General features: G+C 36.6%; 1 protein-coding gene across 3 annotated transcripts in view; it reads left to right on the top strand.

Moving 5' to 3' along the window:
* The window catches only part of tasora (transcription activation suppressor a), a 55751-nt gene extending 39307 nt beyond the window's left edge, over window positions 1-16444 (top strand). Inside the window, exons 14-23 of one of the 3 annotated variants that reach the window (XM_043708103.2) lie at window positions 274-1014; window positions 3507-4030; window positions 6049-6187; window positions 6872-7854; window positions 10088-10213; window positions 11282-11441; window positions 11830-11938; window positions 13360-13538; window positions 13627-13785; window positions 14882-16444. In XM_043708103.2, the coding sequence (XP_043564038.2) occupies window positions 274-1014; window positions 3507-4030; window positions 6049-6187; window positions 6872-7854; window positions 10088-10213; window positions 11282-11441; window positions 11830-11938; window positions 13360-13538; window positions 13627-13785; window positions 14882-15492 (3731 nt within the window). In that variant the 3' untranslated portion in view covers window positions 15493-16444. Of the gene's footprint in view, window positions 1-273; window positions 1015-3506; window positions 4031-6048; window positions 6188-6829; window positions 7855-10087; window positions 10214-11281; window positions 11442-11829; window positions 11939-13359; window positions 13539-13626; window positions 13797-14881 lie in introns of all 3 variants that reach the window. The other 2 variants (XM_043708102.2, XM_043708104.2) reach the window with 2 other exon arrangements.
* The last annotated feature ends 213 nt before the right edge of the window (window positions 16445-16657 follow it).

The following is a 16657-nucleotide window of genomic DNA, read 5'->3' as shown; positions in this document are numbered from 1 at the left end:
CTTATACTGGAAGTTGACACAACCTTAAAATTTATTTTTTGAATGTCAGTCTTACTGAATTTCTTTAAACAAATAGCGTGAAGTACAGATTGTTTTCAGGAGGAATAAAATTTGCCAACTTTGTTGCAAAAGTTATTCTCAGAAGTAACATAAGCTTGGATATATTTCCTGCAGATTTTCTTTCCCTTTCTGTTGAGTTCTGTGTTTTAATTCTGTTGGTCTGTTACGTAAATGTGCCTAATAAGTTAGTGGTTATTTGTGTTCCTTTTGTAGATGAGATAAAGAGAAATGCAGAGTCTGTGTCAACTGTTTGCAATAATCCAGAGGTCATGCCGCAGTTATCCAAGTTTGTACCTGCATTGCACTTTGCTTTGGATAAAATTCGAAAGGAGCTGCCTTGTAGCTTAAAGAATTCAACTATAGATGCTGCATTTGAAAATAATCTAATTGGTTACTTAAAGAATTCACAAGGAAAAGAGGCTTGTGTGGAAAATGGAAATCCTGCTCAATTTGTCATTCCTACTTACGAGGAAAAAAGGTTCTCTTCAACCAGGCAAAAGAGGTCAAATTTATCAAGAATCTTGCGCTCTTACTTCTTTCACCCTGTTCGCTATCAGTTTGAAGTTTCCAAAGCTATTGGGATGTTAGACCAATATCCAATCTCTGAAACTGAGTTACTGAGCTCACCTGCTACGTGTTTTGGAGAGGAGCAAAAATTTGAGAATCCTGTGCCAGAGGTTGCTGCTCAGGAGCCTCTGAATCCTCAAATGAGCAACATCGTAGCTGATGGTAACTTTGTGATGCCTTCTGATAATATGGCTGATTATGATCCTGATAAAATTCAAGAGCTTATTGACTTGATCTACAGCAGGAAAAGGTATGGTCCAGGAGAAACTAATATAATGAATATTGAAGGACTTGCACATTGTATATCTGACAAAAATAACCTTGGAATAAAGAGAAAATTGGAATCTGTTACTGAGAGAAGCAACAAGCACATGAAGACCACTCAAGGTAATAGAACACAGCATTTAAGTATTAGTTTAATGTTAAATTTCATGCAGTGTTATAGGTAGTTTGTTTGGTTATCAACTTAATTTGTAAGGATAAGTAATATGGATGTAGGTCCGACCTATGGGATGAAAACTGTCTTCACTGATTAAGAATTCTGTTTTGAAATGGATTTGGCTAGTTTCAAAACCAGTTACTTAACATGAGGATAACAAGCATTCAGCATGACTCATGGTAATTTGGTTTGATATTATGACTTCATAAGGATCGTATACATGTAAAAATAACTATCATAGAGCCATGTAGCACAGAAACAGCCCTCCAATTTAACCAGCTTGAACTGGTCAGACATCCCAATCTGACCTAGTCCCACCTGCCAGCATGTGGCTCATATCCCTCCAAACCCTTCCTATTCATATATCCATCCAGTTGCCTTTTAAATGTTGTAATTCTGCATGCCTCCATCACTTCCTCATTCCATATACGCACCACTCTCTGTGGGAAAACGTTACCTCTAGGTCCTTTTTAAATCTTGACCCTCTCACCATAAACTTATGCCCTTTAGTTTTGGACTTGCCCACCTTACGACAAAGACCTTGGCTATTTACCTTATCCGACTTTATAAATCTTAATCAAGTCATCCCTTTGCTTCTTACACTCCAGGAAAAAAAGTCCCCAGCCTATTCAGCCACTTCCTATAACTCAGATTCTCTAATCCCAGAAACTTCTTTGTAAATTTTTTCTGCACTCTCTCAAGTTTAACAAAATCTTTCCGATAGAAGGACAACCAGAATTGTACGCAGTATACTAAAAGTGGCCTCACCAATGTCATGTACAGCTGCAATGTGAGGTCCCTGTGTAATGTTCTGACCAGCGAAGACAAGTGTGCCAAATGCAGCCTTCACCACCCTGTCTACCTGCCACTCCACTTTCAAGGAACTGTGGACCTACATCCTTAGGTCTCTGTTTGGCGACAATCCCTAGTGCCCTAATCTGAAAATTTGGAAATACAACCAGAAAGTGCTTGGAATACCCAGGTCGGGCACAACACCGAAGAGAGAAACCACTAACATTTCAGGTCTGTGATCCTTTTTCAGACTTGAAACATTAGCTACACACTCCATTAGAGAGAAGCAATTAGTTACATATAGCTTGAGTGGCATCACTGTTAGCAATGGGTCAAGGTGAGATGGTACACATATTGAACCCGTGCTGTTGGGCTAATTCTGCATTACACGAGCCACATCCCTTGGTTGTCATATTGTTTAAACAGTAGATGATACGCTGACTTGAAAACAATATTGTCCTTGTCAGTGCCAGTGAATCGAAGTAGCCTTGATGGAGGGCCATTAACCTGAGGTCTTTAACGTTAAAGTTTATTGTCCTACCTGGGAAAGCTTTCTAGTACAATGCCAGCAATTTTCTGTGTTGGAAATTGTGAGCAATTTTTTTCCTACCATGGGATTCTTGCCTTTTCTTCTCATCTTATATGGGTGTAGTGAATGAATAATCAAGATTGCTGGAGTTGCGGATCCTGTGCAATGGAACATCCCAACATTTACTAGATGTTCTGTTCAAGGAAATCGAGTGATGAAGAATAGAACTGCATCCTAATCTTGAAACACTTCATAAGCTTTCTTTTACAGAAATAAGCATTGGAAACATGTAATTCCAAACCCAACATGAATATTTTGGATGTCTTTGAGGCATAAGCTTTTAACCTAAGACAGCAACTGTTCAGGTCATTTACTGAAACATCAGAAGATAAAATTACAGTAGTCTTCAAAGTTCTGTTTCCTTATGTTTATTTCCATCCAGTGCTTTAACTGGGCACTGGGTCTTATCCAGCCTGTGTTTAGATCTGTGGTCTAAAATGCATCTCTCCTGATCTGCCAAAGAAGCCCTTTGAAATATTAGCTGGTTGTATATTCCCTGTTTGCTGAAGTTTTGTTATCAGGCTTGATAATTGTATGTGAGTTTCCAACTCCACAGTGTGCAGGTTCTACTGATGGTGTAAATCAACTGGATGATGAAAGCTATTTCATGCTTTCTGGGATTGCGTGCTAACTGATTTTGGTGCCTTTCGAATGGGAGGGGAAATATCTTAACCAGTTCAGACTATCATTTTTGTCTGATCATGGTTTCATGAAATAGAAGTGATGGAGAAACTCAGCAGATCTGGCTGCATCTGTGGAGAGAGAAACAGTTAACAATTTGAGTCCAATGTGACTGTTTTTTGTAAAACCAAGTTTCATGAAATTGGTCAACCTGTGTAACTCGGGTATTGCCTGTAACTACTTGAAATCAGTGTTTTTGATCTGTCTTTTTAAAAAGATTCTGTCCGTGAAAGTACCAAGTATTAAAATGGCTAGTAGGATTCAAAATATGTTGGCTTTTTATATTTTAAATCATTGTAACAGTACATATAGTTAAATTCACAATTAATGTACAATTAAAATCAGCCTCTTTGTTTTAAAAAGATAATTTCTTTGCAGGGTCAGTGGCAGTTGATGAATCGAGGTTATCTGAAACTGATCAAATAATAAATGGGCTTGGTTTTAATGAATCTGACTTAAGGCAACGTGAGCCTACGACGACATTTGCCCCAGATACTGAAAAACTCGTTGGCTTGTTGCTTGGTATATTCAAATCGTCAAATTGTCAGAGCACTGGCTCAGAAGTTCCATTAAACCAGGATGCAAGAATGCCAGTTTGTTCCAGTGGTGGTGATCTACAAAACAAGAATTTGGATTACTTTTGGGACCCAAGTAACAGCTTGATTAATGAGAAAGAACAACTGAATCAGAAAAACATCAGTCACACACCACACACTGAAGCAGCAAATCAAGATCACACTCAGGAAGCCTTTATTCCTGTCTTTGAGCAAGAAAGTCCAAGATTATGTGGAAGTGGTTCAGGTTTAGCATATGTTGATGATATTCATTTCAGAATAAAAACGAAGGACCAACCTTCTGGAGAACGTTCACTGCAGTACAATTTGAGAGCAGAGTACCCAGAGGTAAGGCTTACTAGTCTGATTCTTTTAGTTGCCTATGCTTGAAACTGTATGAATTAAGGGATTAATTTGACAACCTGGATTTTGTAGTGAGTAGTAAATTGGCAAGGGTTTTTTGTCAGTGACTTCTTCAGAGGTTACTTTGCAATCTCCATGGTGAAATTTCCAGTTATTGTTGGCAGATTAAATCTCTTGCCAAGTCAGGGGAATGTCTTGCAGTGGAGAAGCATTAATACCGTCAAGCATGTAGAGCAATCATAGTGAAACATTCACATGGAAATTAGGACATTAAAACCATTGAATCTTTTTCCCTTCAGTTGAAAATTTTAGATCATGAAATAAAGGTCAACAGTTGGCTAATGATTGAAACTAAAATTTAGCAAAATGTTTAAGATAATTTTTTGTTTTAAAAAGTTTTATTGTGGAACATTCCCAAACCAAAGTTAGTGAAATGATATCTCATTCAACAAAGTGTACTTCTTTACAAGGATGTTTTTCAGTGAAATTGCAAGTGTAGACATGGGCATTTCTCTCAAATCAGGATGGCAATAAGGATTGCAATCTGTGGGAAAAGTTACAGTGCATCATTGTCTCATTGACTGCAGCTTTCCAGATTTCTTCTTTTAACTGCTCATATGCCAACTGCAGAGTTGCTGTCTGTTTCAATGGCTTAATGATGGGGAATGCTATCATTTTTGCCACTATCACAGAAATTCTGGATAATTCAATAAGCAAAGTAACATTACTTTACAATGGGGTTTTCTGACTGTTATTAAGTTGTTGATACAAATTTGAGACTGGGTGAGATGAGAAAGGAAGCAAGTGCATTTGTATCATATTTAATTTGTATGATTTAATGTTTCAAATCACTGCCATCACTGAAAGGATTACATACCTGTACGTTACTATATTGATATCTTTAAAAGTCAGAAATCTTTTATCAGAAACTTTAGGTGCCAACTTCCAGAACCATTAGACCTGCTAGCTGGTTGTTACACTGGGAAGCATTTTATCATTAATCCTAAAGTTTGCACAAATGTGCAAAGCAATAAATGGTTTCACCTGGGTCATTAGCAGATAACAAATTGCAAAAGCTTTAACACAGCAAACCAATCTGAAACCTGCCTACAAGGATGGAAAAGCAGAAGCGATGAGTAATTTCAGAAGGAATTTAGAAGAGCAATGAAGAATATTTACAGTACAGTGGGTATAGACTGGCTGCTAACACTGATGAAACCTACAGGGCCTGCATGAATTCAGTTGACCTAAAGGCAGTCACCTCTGTTATGATTCAATTTTTTAAATAGACTGTTCAATAATGCCATTAAATAAGATGTTGCATCAGCCTAGTGCGGGCAAAAGCAAAATGATGCAGGTTGCAGTATTGGGTTTGATAACTGCCCTGTTAGGGTGATCAAACGGAATGTTATGATCCTTTCAAGCATCATTCGTTTAACTGAAACAAACTAATGGTTCCATGGAATTACAGCATGTCTCTCTCTTCTAATTTGGCACAACAAGTTCTGACTCTGGAAAACAGTTAAATATATTAGTGTGGGACTCTAAAGTTGTGTGCTGTTCTCTTCAGTGCCATTAGTTGCTTCAATTGCAGTTTTTCTTTCAAGGGTTCACTATAGTTACCCTGAAGAACACATTTTTTGCTCTGAAAATCCTGTTAATGCCGAATTTGTTTTTGTAATTGACCAGTCAGTTCCCTTTGTCTTTACATGTACTTTTTAGGGAAATCTACACATCCAGTGGAAATCGTGAATGAGTGGTGATTGATAGTTAGTTTGACTCATACGAACACATGAAGTATAAACAATATAATTATTTAAAGCCTTACTTTGGATTATTTCCTCAAACCTTTTGATGAAAAATGAAGTGCTAAATTGCTAGTGTGGAATGTTAAGTTTTTCCAGAAAAGAATAAGGCCATTCACAACACTCAAAAATAAATAGGTGTCAGCATTTAATCCAGATCGCTGAATTTGTTTTTGTGCTCATGTATCTCTTGCTAAGGAACAGAGCATTGGAAGTATAGGAAGTTGTAGTCCATGCACCACAAATGCGTCCCTTGAACAGCTGTACAGCAAGAAGATAACCACCTCAGGTTGCACCAGTGATAGTGAAATCAACTGGAAACTTATTCCCATAACCGGTAAGATGTTGTCTAATTGATAGTTGAAAAATACTGTGCAGTGATTGTTTGTTTGTAACTTCAAACTTGAAGGCATTAAATGTTTAATATAGGAGAGGCAGTTATTAAAAAAAATTATATATCTTTTAGTTTTTTGTCCTTCCCAGATTTCGAAACTACTTGATTAATCTGTGGACTTGTCTTTATAATAATTTTTCTTCTCTCTGTTCAGATAGTTAACTACTTGAAACAGAAATTATAAAAGTTAATATAATTTGTATTCAGTTGATTGACATTAATGTTCCACCATCTTATGACGAGCTCCATTGATTTGAGTTAGATAGATGAAGGTAATGCGTCTCTTTTGACTGTAACTAGATTGTCATACTGCTTGCCATTAGGGCTTTCTTTAAAATTTACTGCATTGTGGCAAAGGTTTTGAAAAAGTGAGGCGGTTTTTCGATGTTGAGTACATTAAGTTAGAAATCCTCATGAAACAGTATAGATGCTGTCTCCCACTCCAGTGTATTCATTGGAGTGTTGATTTTAAAATTGTGGAATCCTCTGATGGCGTTCTGGTTGAATAACATCAAGCCTTAGAGTTACTAGAACGCCTCGTGTCTAGTTTATAGGATGTACGATAATAGCTGTCTTCGTTTGTAGATATGAAATCACGGATTGAACAACTGTTCTATTTACCACCAGAGGATTCATGTCCTGAAGATCCACGTGTCATAAATCGCCAGTCGAACATTAGTCATCAGTCGCCCATTGATTCTGAAGCTGGAGCAAGCAATGTTCTAAAGGATTTCAAGTCGGATTTTGCAACTTATGAAACCAATGGCCATCCATTTGATCTGAAGGGTGACTCTGCTTCAGCAATTGAAAATACTGTTCTATCAGAATACAGCAAATTCTCAGATAAAATGAAACAGTTGCTTAAGAAAGAAAAGGTCCAATATGGCCATGACAACAAAAAACCAATATTTCTTGTTCCACAAAAGGTCCCAGCACTATCCAGGTATTCAAATGTCCAGTCACATCAAGTTTCTGTCCAAAATTATGTAAATAAATTACGCAAGAGGATGAACAGTGTAATTGCTGATGCTTGCTCTGACTTAACTTGCACAAAATTGAATCTTCATCCATCATCGTCCCCAAAGGTAGCTCAGAAAATGCAAAAAGAGATTTTAACCTGTAATAGAGTCGCACAAGAACTACTCCCATCCACACGTTCTCAGTTAAATACTTCAGTGTGCACAACAGAAGAATCTGTTCACTGCAAAAACACCGTTTATGAAGAAGCGATTCCCTGTGAAAAAATTCAAGGACCTGAAAAAGATCCAAAAACTGGTGTCTCCCTGTCTGAGAGTGTAGTGCAATCACAGCAAACTTCTGGGCACACTAGCTCAGTCAATGATTCCAGTTACATGGCAGGGGAGGACAAAAGATTGTCACCAGAGAAAACCCCAGGCTTGGGAAACCAACAGGAGATGGTGCAACCATCGCAAGAACCCAGTGGGACTGTAGGGCTTCCTGGAGCACAACCATGTTTAACCAACTTAATTCAGCAATTAAACCCTGAAGTATTTTGCAGCTTAGTTGAAATTATTAAGGATGTTCAGAAGAACACCGTGAAGTTTTACATTTATGAAGTGGAGAAGACTTCTGTTTGTGCAGAAATAAAGGTACAATGACACTCATAAATGACAATTGAACTGAACTTGGTTCTTGTATGTTTTCAGTAAATCAGAGGGAATGTTGAATTTTAACTGAATGTTGAACCATTCGGAGTTTCACAGGAAGAATTTATTTCTGTTTGTATCATGGGTATGCAAAATGGTACAGAGCCTTGATCTGACCCTACCTAAAGCACTGCACTTAATTTGGGATATGACAACTGAACAAGGGTTGTAGTGCACGATCACTCTAATGATGCCAGCACTTAAACGGTTAAGTTGAAAGGATTGGTTGTAAATGGATATGAGCTTGTTCACTGAGCCAAAAGGTTCAGTTTTGGATGTTTTGTCATCATACTAGGTAACATAATCAGTGAGCCTCCAGTGAAGAGTTGGTGTTATGTCCCGTTTTCTATTTGTGTTTAGTTTTCTTTGGGTTGGTGATATCCTTTCCAGTTCTTTTTCTCAGGGGATGGTAGATGGGGTCCAAATCAATGTGTTTGTTGATAAGAGTTCCGGTTGTAATGTCATGCATCTAGAAATTCTCGTGTCTCTCTCTCTCTTTGGCTTGACCTAGAATGGATGTGTTGCCCCAGTCAAAGTGGTGTCCTCCTTTTGTCTGTATGTAAGAATACTAATGATGGTGGGTCATATCTGTTGGTGGCTAGTTGATGTTCATGTATTCTGGTGGCTGTTTGTCCAATGTGATGTTTGTTACAGTCCTTGCAAGATATTTTGTAAATAACATAATTGTTTTGCATGTTGTCTGTATAGGGTCTTTGAAGTTCATTAGCTGCTGTTTTAGTGTGTTGGTGGGTTTGTGGGCTACCATGATGTCAAGAGGTCTGAGTGGTCGGGCAATCATTTCAGTGCAAGTTGATGTAGGGTAAAGTGGTTAGGATTTCTGGACACATTTCGTCTGTTTATTTGGGTTTGTTGCTGAGAAATGGATGTACTGTATTTATTGGGTAACCTTCTTGAATATATTGTATAGGTGGCTTTCTTCTGCTCTTCGTAGTTCCTCGGTGCTGCAGTATTTGGTAGCTTGATGAAGTAATGTCCTAATGCAGCTTCATTTGTGGGTGTTGAGATGATTGCTTCTGTAGTTAAGTATTTGGTCTGTATGTGTTGTTTTCCTGTAGACGCTGGTTTGAAGTTCCCCATTGACTGCTCTACTGTGATATCTAGGAATGGCATTAGGACGTTATTCCAGAACTCTATCAACAAACACATTGATTTGGTTCCCATCTACCATCCTCTGAGAAAAAGAACCAGAAATAACATCACCAAACTAAACACAAATTGTAAGCAGGACATAACACCAGAGCTTTACCAGAGGCTCACTGATGATGTTACCTAGTATGGTAACAAAACATGTGAAACTGAAATTTCCAGCTCAGTGAGCTAGCTCACATCCAGAACCTCAACCTGAGCTACAAATATTTTCAAAGCTTGCTAATTGCTTGTAAATACTTGGTTTATATTACCAAACAATATTAACTTGACATAAGTGCATGCTACCTCACGCTATTGTTGTGATATTGAGATGCACTGACCTGCTGTGTTGTTGATTATTAGAATATTAGAAACTACTTCCTTCCCCTTAACATGCTGGTCTTCTCCATCTTATCTGTGTAATCCTGGGTTTGACAGAGTCTTTCCTGGAGAGAACCAGTTTGGGAGGTCATGGGTCTATAAAATACTCCAAACGACTTTAATACAATCAGATATTAAGTCCTTATTTGAGGATTTAGTTTTGAAGTTAGAAGAAAATTGAGGAACCTCTGTCCTTCATGTGACATGGAAGGGGAAATAAGTTACTTCATCTATGTTCCCTTTCAGTTTTACAGTTGGGAATGTCTTTGTTCTGTTTTTCTAACAGTATTGTCAGATATATTCATGTTTTTTGTAATATTTTATGTAAGTAGGAATAAGGAAGTTATAATATTCGAGCATATTTTACAAATTTCATTTTTAGAGGGATGGATAATAGATAATTATAATACCAAGACAGGCTGATAAGCAGTTTTGAGAAGTCTAATTTAATAACTGTGCCCTCTGTTTTTGTGACCAGTACAGATACACTGGTGTTAATGTAAAAGCATGTTTAACATAGACTGAAGAAGTGAAAGAATAGGTGGGAGGGATATGCTCACGAGTTGTTTTAAATGGAATTTCAGTTTTAAAATGTTCTAAATTGTGACACACTTTGTGAATGATTCATTAATTCTGAATGATGCAGGAATATTTGACCGGATTGGGTAATAAGGAGTGTCATCCAGAGGAGTTTTTGAAAAAGAAAGATGGTTCGATGGATAAATTACTGATTATAATTCAAAATGAAGACATTGCATCTCACATTCACAAGGTGAAGACATCATTCTTCAAATCTTCCTTTGCATTTGATTGAGTATTTTCTACTCTCCTGAAGTTCAACCAAATATAAATAATTTCCAGAAATATATATATACTGCAAAAAAAGTAATTTCCTGCAGCTTTGAGATATTGAACTTATTGCAGGAAGTTACTTTTGTCATGTCTGTAAATAATGTCATGCTTGTACTATACATTTCGATATAAATGTATCTGTTTACTTAAGAGTACAAAATTTGAAAGGAATTTTCTGGATTTAGTGGAATTTATTGGTATATATTTCCAAGACAGTTTTGAATGTAGTCTGGTGATATGTTGCTTTGAGCACACTTTTTGAGAGGGAGTCAAGTGCTTCCAAAACATCATCATGGGTGTGACCCAATTTAATGTTTCAGACTTGGTGTGACCACAGGTGAAGATTTCAGCAATACCTGAGGTAGGGAGTGGGATTTCTTTTTAGAGGGGCTTCAGGTGGAACAGTAGTGATGAAAGAAGTTTGGAGTACCCCATTTCACTCTTGTTTAACCCTTCTCCATTTCTCCTCCTTTAACCCACCCTATCCTCCCTATATCCATCTCCTTCAGTACCACCTCCTCCCTCCCTCTCTCATGAGAAGTTGATGAAAAGGCAGGCAGAGGCCATCCAACTTTTCACAGGCTTTCTAAAGCAGCAGGATAAAGCCTCAGTGATGAGTTAATACTGATAAAAGGAAAAGTCAGCATTTAGAGGTTTTACAGCTGAGGTCCGTGCTGCCTCCAAAATCTCACCTGGGTGTCATGACCTAAAATTTGGGAAACCCTCAAGTAAAGTTTAGTACAAATGAGGAAGTACTATATTGGTGCAGTGTTAGCCCAAAGGTAAAGCTTAGCCTAATTTAACGAGTTGAAACTTGCAGTGACACTCATCTACTTGTCTGCACCGACTTCTTCGGTGGATTTAGGCAGCATTTGTACTAACTAAGATATTTCAGATTTGCTTTTCGACTTGGTGTGAATGTGGAGGTATCAGCACTTGCAGCTGAGGAGTACATTTATTTGAAAGGTTTAATTTACCTTAATTGCAGGTGCCATCTTTGATATCTTTAAAGAAGTTGTCCCGTGTCAGTTTTGCTGGAGTAGATAGCTTGGATGATGTACAGAATCACACTTACAATGAACTGTTCGTATCTGGTGGATTTATGGTGTCAGATGAAACAGTCCTAAATCCAGAATGTGTTACTGTTGGTAAGTGATCTGCTCCAGCTCAATGTTTCCTGGCAGTTTTAATAACTCTGCCATTTCATTGTTGGACATTGTTAAGAGTTTAGACAATCTTCTAATTTCAAATTAGAAAATAAAGAATTATGAATGGTTCTGTCTTGTTAATACTTCCGTTTTTAAGTTTTGAAATGAAGGATGTGAGTCATTCCTTCTCCTCTTCGCTCTGTTTAGCTCTCTACCCCCAACTTTCAATGTCTTAGTTAACATGTCTTGAGAATCAGAATCCTCTTACTCTGCTTATTAAGATCTAGGCTCACAATGTGATGGTTTATTGAAGTTCCAAATACAGTATTATTTGTGTTTGGCATAAGTATTATTGTACTTGTTGAACAATATAAAACAATTTTTCCAGAAAAACTTCAGATATTCCTGGACTTCCTTAAAGATTTGAGTACTCCTGATAGTAAGTGGGTCTGGAAAGTTCATTGCAAAATGCACAAAAAGTTGAAGGAGCTGGCAAGGTCAGTGTGTTGTCTTATTTAATTTTATTGAATAGTAACAAATCAGTCATAATCTATTGCAGATATCATTGTTGAATATTGATTAAAGTTGACTTTTGGTACATAGATCTCAATAATATAAAGGTCATGTTCACAATTTTCAATAATATACATTTCCTACATGAATTTGCATGGATATTGACCATCCATGCTCGTGTGAGCTGTTTCCTCCCCACTTCCATTTGCTGTTTGAATAAGTTGCCCTCTTTAGACTGCTAATCCTTCATGGCCTTCCTTAGTCTGCAAACAGCAGAGCACTATTTCTTGGTCTTTATCATGAACTGGCATTTGAAATGTAAGTAGACGAGGTTTTCCCCCAGAATATTTGTTACTTTTTGTAAAGGATTTTCTGGAATGTTCCAGAGAGGCTTGTTAGGGAATATTGCAGATTCCCAATACAGTCACTTCTAAATTATGTGGGAAACTGAACTGTTCTGTTCTGGTCAAATATGATGGAAATTCTTGTTACTGAAAGTGCAGAGGGTTAAGTAATCACTTCTTACCTACAGCAAGACAGATTTCTTATTGCTTTTCTTCTACACATCTGAAACATTTCTTCTTTCTGGTTTTATTTCTCTTGACTTTTCCTTGCCCCTAACCTTGCCTACTTTAATCCTTGACTGTTACCTCAGATTTACAGAATAAGCCTCTGGGTTCTGGGCTTGAATCCCTCCCTGAGACACCCGGCTAGACCATAGTCGCTGGTTGGGTGTCTTGACTGCCCTGCCCACCACTATTGCTACCAAGTACCTCCCAACCTCAGAGACTAAAACCAGGAAAATTTAAATGTTTTATTATTAACGTTAAAGTACTTCAACAAAACGTAAAAGAAGAATATTGTAATATATAATGTAGAAAACAGCGCAACAGGGTGGAGCCAGAAAAGATGTTGCTCTTAGGTAGGGACATGATTTCAGAGCAAGGGCAGGTTATTTGGGACTAAGGTGCCCAGTGGGTTCACTGAGGATGGTGAAGGCTGTAAATGGACTGCTTCTCCTGTTTCACAGTTTCTATAACCAAGTAAATTTGAATGTAAATCTGACTAAACAGCTTGTGACTTTCCACAATTAACATGCCATCTTTCCCAAACTGTACAATTCGTGATATTTTATCCTGTAAGGTCGGACTGTTTATGACTGCACACAATTATTGATATAAAAATAAAAATTACCGAGCACTAAATGGGATTGAATTATTTTTCTAATGGGATATATAGACCTGAAGATCTGTACAAGTTTTATTGAGGAGATGCTGTCTTTGTTAGTATAAATATCTTGCATGATTCTGTTATTGGTGTGAACTGATTCAGATGTTCAAATCGTAATGGTACTTAGAAGCTTTTTGCTGTGTACTGTGAATAATAAAACTATTTTTGTTTACAGAACAAATACAGCAGCTTTCAATATTCTATCACTGCTGAATAAATATCAGAAGTGTAATTTAGTCGAAGTTCTGTCTTACCATGATTGTGACTCCAGATCACGAAACACTATTGAATTAGACTGTTTAGTTAAACTGCAAGCTCAAACAATACAGCACAGACATGCAGTGTTCCTGACTGGTAAGTATTGAATTCCAGCTACAATGTAATTTTCACCTTTTGTACATATAGATTATAAATTAATCTACTTTTGGGGTTGTACTTTCAGAGAAAAATATGGAGCCTCTCTTCAATTACTCAGAATGTGGAGTAGTCGTGGCCAGTATTGATGATCTTGTGAAAAACTTCAAAAATCTTATTGGCTATCATAGTTCCAGCATGGAAGATAAACAGCTGTTAGGATTAGGATCTCAAGATGGCCCGCAAGGCAAGTGAAATGTACTGGAAATTTATTTTAATATTTCAGGGAATTGTTGAATGAAATCTTAATAAGTTAATACTCAGACTTGTATTGCTTAAAATTTACATGAACAAACTCAATTTTGACTGCTTGAATTTGCTGAAGGCAAAATCAAATCATAAATATGAAGGAGAAAGATTTAGAATAGTTGCAAAATCAAGATGTTGTGTAGTGCATTTTCATATTTACTCAAAAAATGAGATGCAATAAATGTCAAACTAATTTCAGTAATATCAATTTTATTAGAAAGATGCAGGAATGCTGAGGATTGTTATCAATGAATTATGTGGAAATCCATTGAGCTAAGAAGTTTTACATTAATCACACCTTAGATACCGTGTTCAGTTTTGATCAGGCTACAAAAGCATGGTTTAATTAAAATAGAGAAAACTGGAAGACAGATCCTGCACATGATGAAAATTGGAAAGCTTCGAAAATTAATTTTCTAATTCCATATTCTGAATGTAGTCAATTTCAAAACATTACATATCTCTAAGGCAGAGCAATTATATGCAAAAACAAAACTGAGTGAAACTGCTAAAACTTAAAAATTACCTGGAAATTTTTTTATCACCTCTGGTTTAAGAAGCTAATCTAAACTAGAAAAAATTATTCTAATTTTTATTTAAATGCTACTTGCTGTCTAATTGAAGAAATTACTTTGGCGCACTGTACTTCATCAAACAATTGAAAACTAAATCAATTAACATGATTGCTCAAAGACTGTTCAGAAGGGCAGATGTTGATTTGTGGATTCTTCCCTTTTGGTCACAATCCATTATTATTGCCCCTGTAAAGTCAAGCCAGTGATTTCTGTCACATGGCATTGTGGAATTGGTCCTGTTTACTTTGCCCAACAATGCATCCTTGCACACACTGAGGATATAGTCTTTTAGAAACAAATAAGTTGTTTTACTACCTGGCTGTTAGGTTCTATTGGTATCCACTTATCTTACTAAAATGGAAATTTTCAATGTTGTAATTTTGTTTTAAAGAGTTCTTCCAGATCAGATTTTGTCCTGAATGATTTGCCATATTTTCATCAGTAATTTATCATGGCTAGGTACGTTTTCTTCTAATTCACTGGAGTTGGCAGAAGTGGAAAGAACCGAAGGAAATAATGAAGAGGAAGATATGTCATTGGACTCTGAAGATAATTCACCACAGATAGAAATCTGTAGTGAAAAATCTGAAGATATAAATGTTGCTAATAGCTCTCAAACTGAGGTACAGGGAACAAAAGGTGTGCTGATCCATTCAGAGGAGTCTGCACAACAGGCATCAGGTGTTCAGATCACCCCATCAGTGGATATCACTTCTGAAGTGCCATCAAATGATATTCCTACTTCTACTTTGCAGTTGGTCAAAGGAGATAAAGATTCCAAAAGAGGAGAAGGATTTGCATATAACAGTACTCCATTTTATTCCCATTCAAATGTTGAATCAGATTACAGGAATTTTAATGTAATTACCCATCAGAGTTTTCTAACAAGTGGATTTGGGCAATCATATATTCCTCCTTTAAACCAGAACAGCCAGGACGCCAATAGTTATTTTTCATCAGAGTACAATCAAAACTTACCTTATAAGAACAACTGGAAAAATTCCTGGAATGCTGGTGGTGCATCAAATTTGTCTTACCAGCAGAAACAACATCAGCAGAGGTATCACTAAATTCCAACTCTGAACTGTTTTTTGTGGTGATTTTTGAACTGTACATAATACGTTTCTAGACACTCGTGTCCTTGTGCTGTGGTGCTGAAAGGACTTATTCAGACGCATACCATACATATGTTGGTTATAGTGACTTTTGTTTGAGATGGAAACCATTACATTTGTTCCTCTTCTGTTTAAATAACTACAGTTTTTTGCTGTTTTCTACTTAAAATGATTTAAGACCTTTTTGTTCTACAGTTGCTTTTTCTTAGAAACAAGCTTTTTTAAATTCCTGAACCACATTTCTGTTCTTGAATTAAGATGTCAGTTATATTCTTTCTTAGACAAGAAATTCAGATCTGGCTGTTAGAATTATCAAGGTCTGAAACTTTAGTACATCTGTACTGTAAGCACTTCTTTGAAGCATGTTACATTGATGGGCAATCAGTTTGTATGTAAACTTAAGTATGATTATTGGCGGTTCGATCCATTACATGTTGGCAGTCTTGATCTATGTTAAGAAAAATCCAAAATGTATCTTGATGGGCCTTTTTGGTTAAAGACATTTTTAATTTTTCAGAAAAATGCCACAAAATTCTTCTCACGTGGTTAATCTTTTGATACATTTAATTTATTTTGTACAAATGTTCCATGAACCAGTTTTTTTTTTTAATTCAAGTTGTGCGGTTGCTGTTTGGTAATGGTATTTTATTTAATGGCCTTACAGCAGACACTGGACTGCTTGTGAACTAAACATATTCATATACCTCATTTTCAAGTGTAGAGCCTATTTTGCCACTTGTTCAATTGAGCATTAAACAAAACACTTGCATACAGATTACTTGAGGATACTTGTGTATGTGTGTAAATATATAAATATATATATATATATATATATATGAGAGAGAGAATAAAACTGTTTTTCTTACACTGTTGTATATTAAAAATTAGACCTGTCAAATTAGTCTGGGCAATTTTGTTTTCTTGATTTTTTAATTGTTGTGTGAATTTTGGCAAAGTAACTGAGTCAAAGAGTGATTGCTGTGTAGATGATGACTTGATCCCACAAAGGATGTATGAGTATTCCAGGTGAAATATATGTTCTATCCTACTTGTGATAGTCTCATCCAGAAAACCATTGCCGTACTTTCACATGGGCCATTTGGCTATACTGTCTTAGTGT

The sequence above is a fragment of the Chiloscyllium plagiosum genome, unplaced genomic scaffold, assembly GCF_037043375.1.
Source record: "Chiloscyllium plagiosum isolate Xiang-an unplaced genomic scaffold, Cpla_swu_hap1 HiC_scaffold_14, whole genome shotgun sequence".
Lineage (NCBI taxonomy): Eukaryota > Metazoa > Chordata > Chondrichthyes > Orectolobiformes > Hemiscylliidae > Chiloscyllium > Chiloscyllium plagiosum.
Note: the sequence above shows the minus strand (reverse complement) of the source record. Positions and strands in the feature narration are given on the sequence as shown.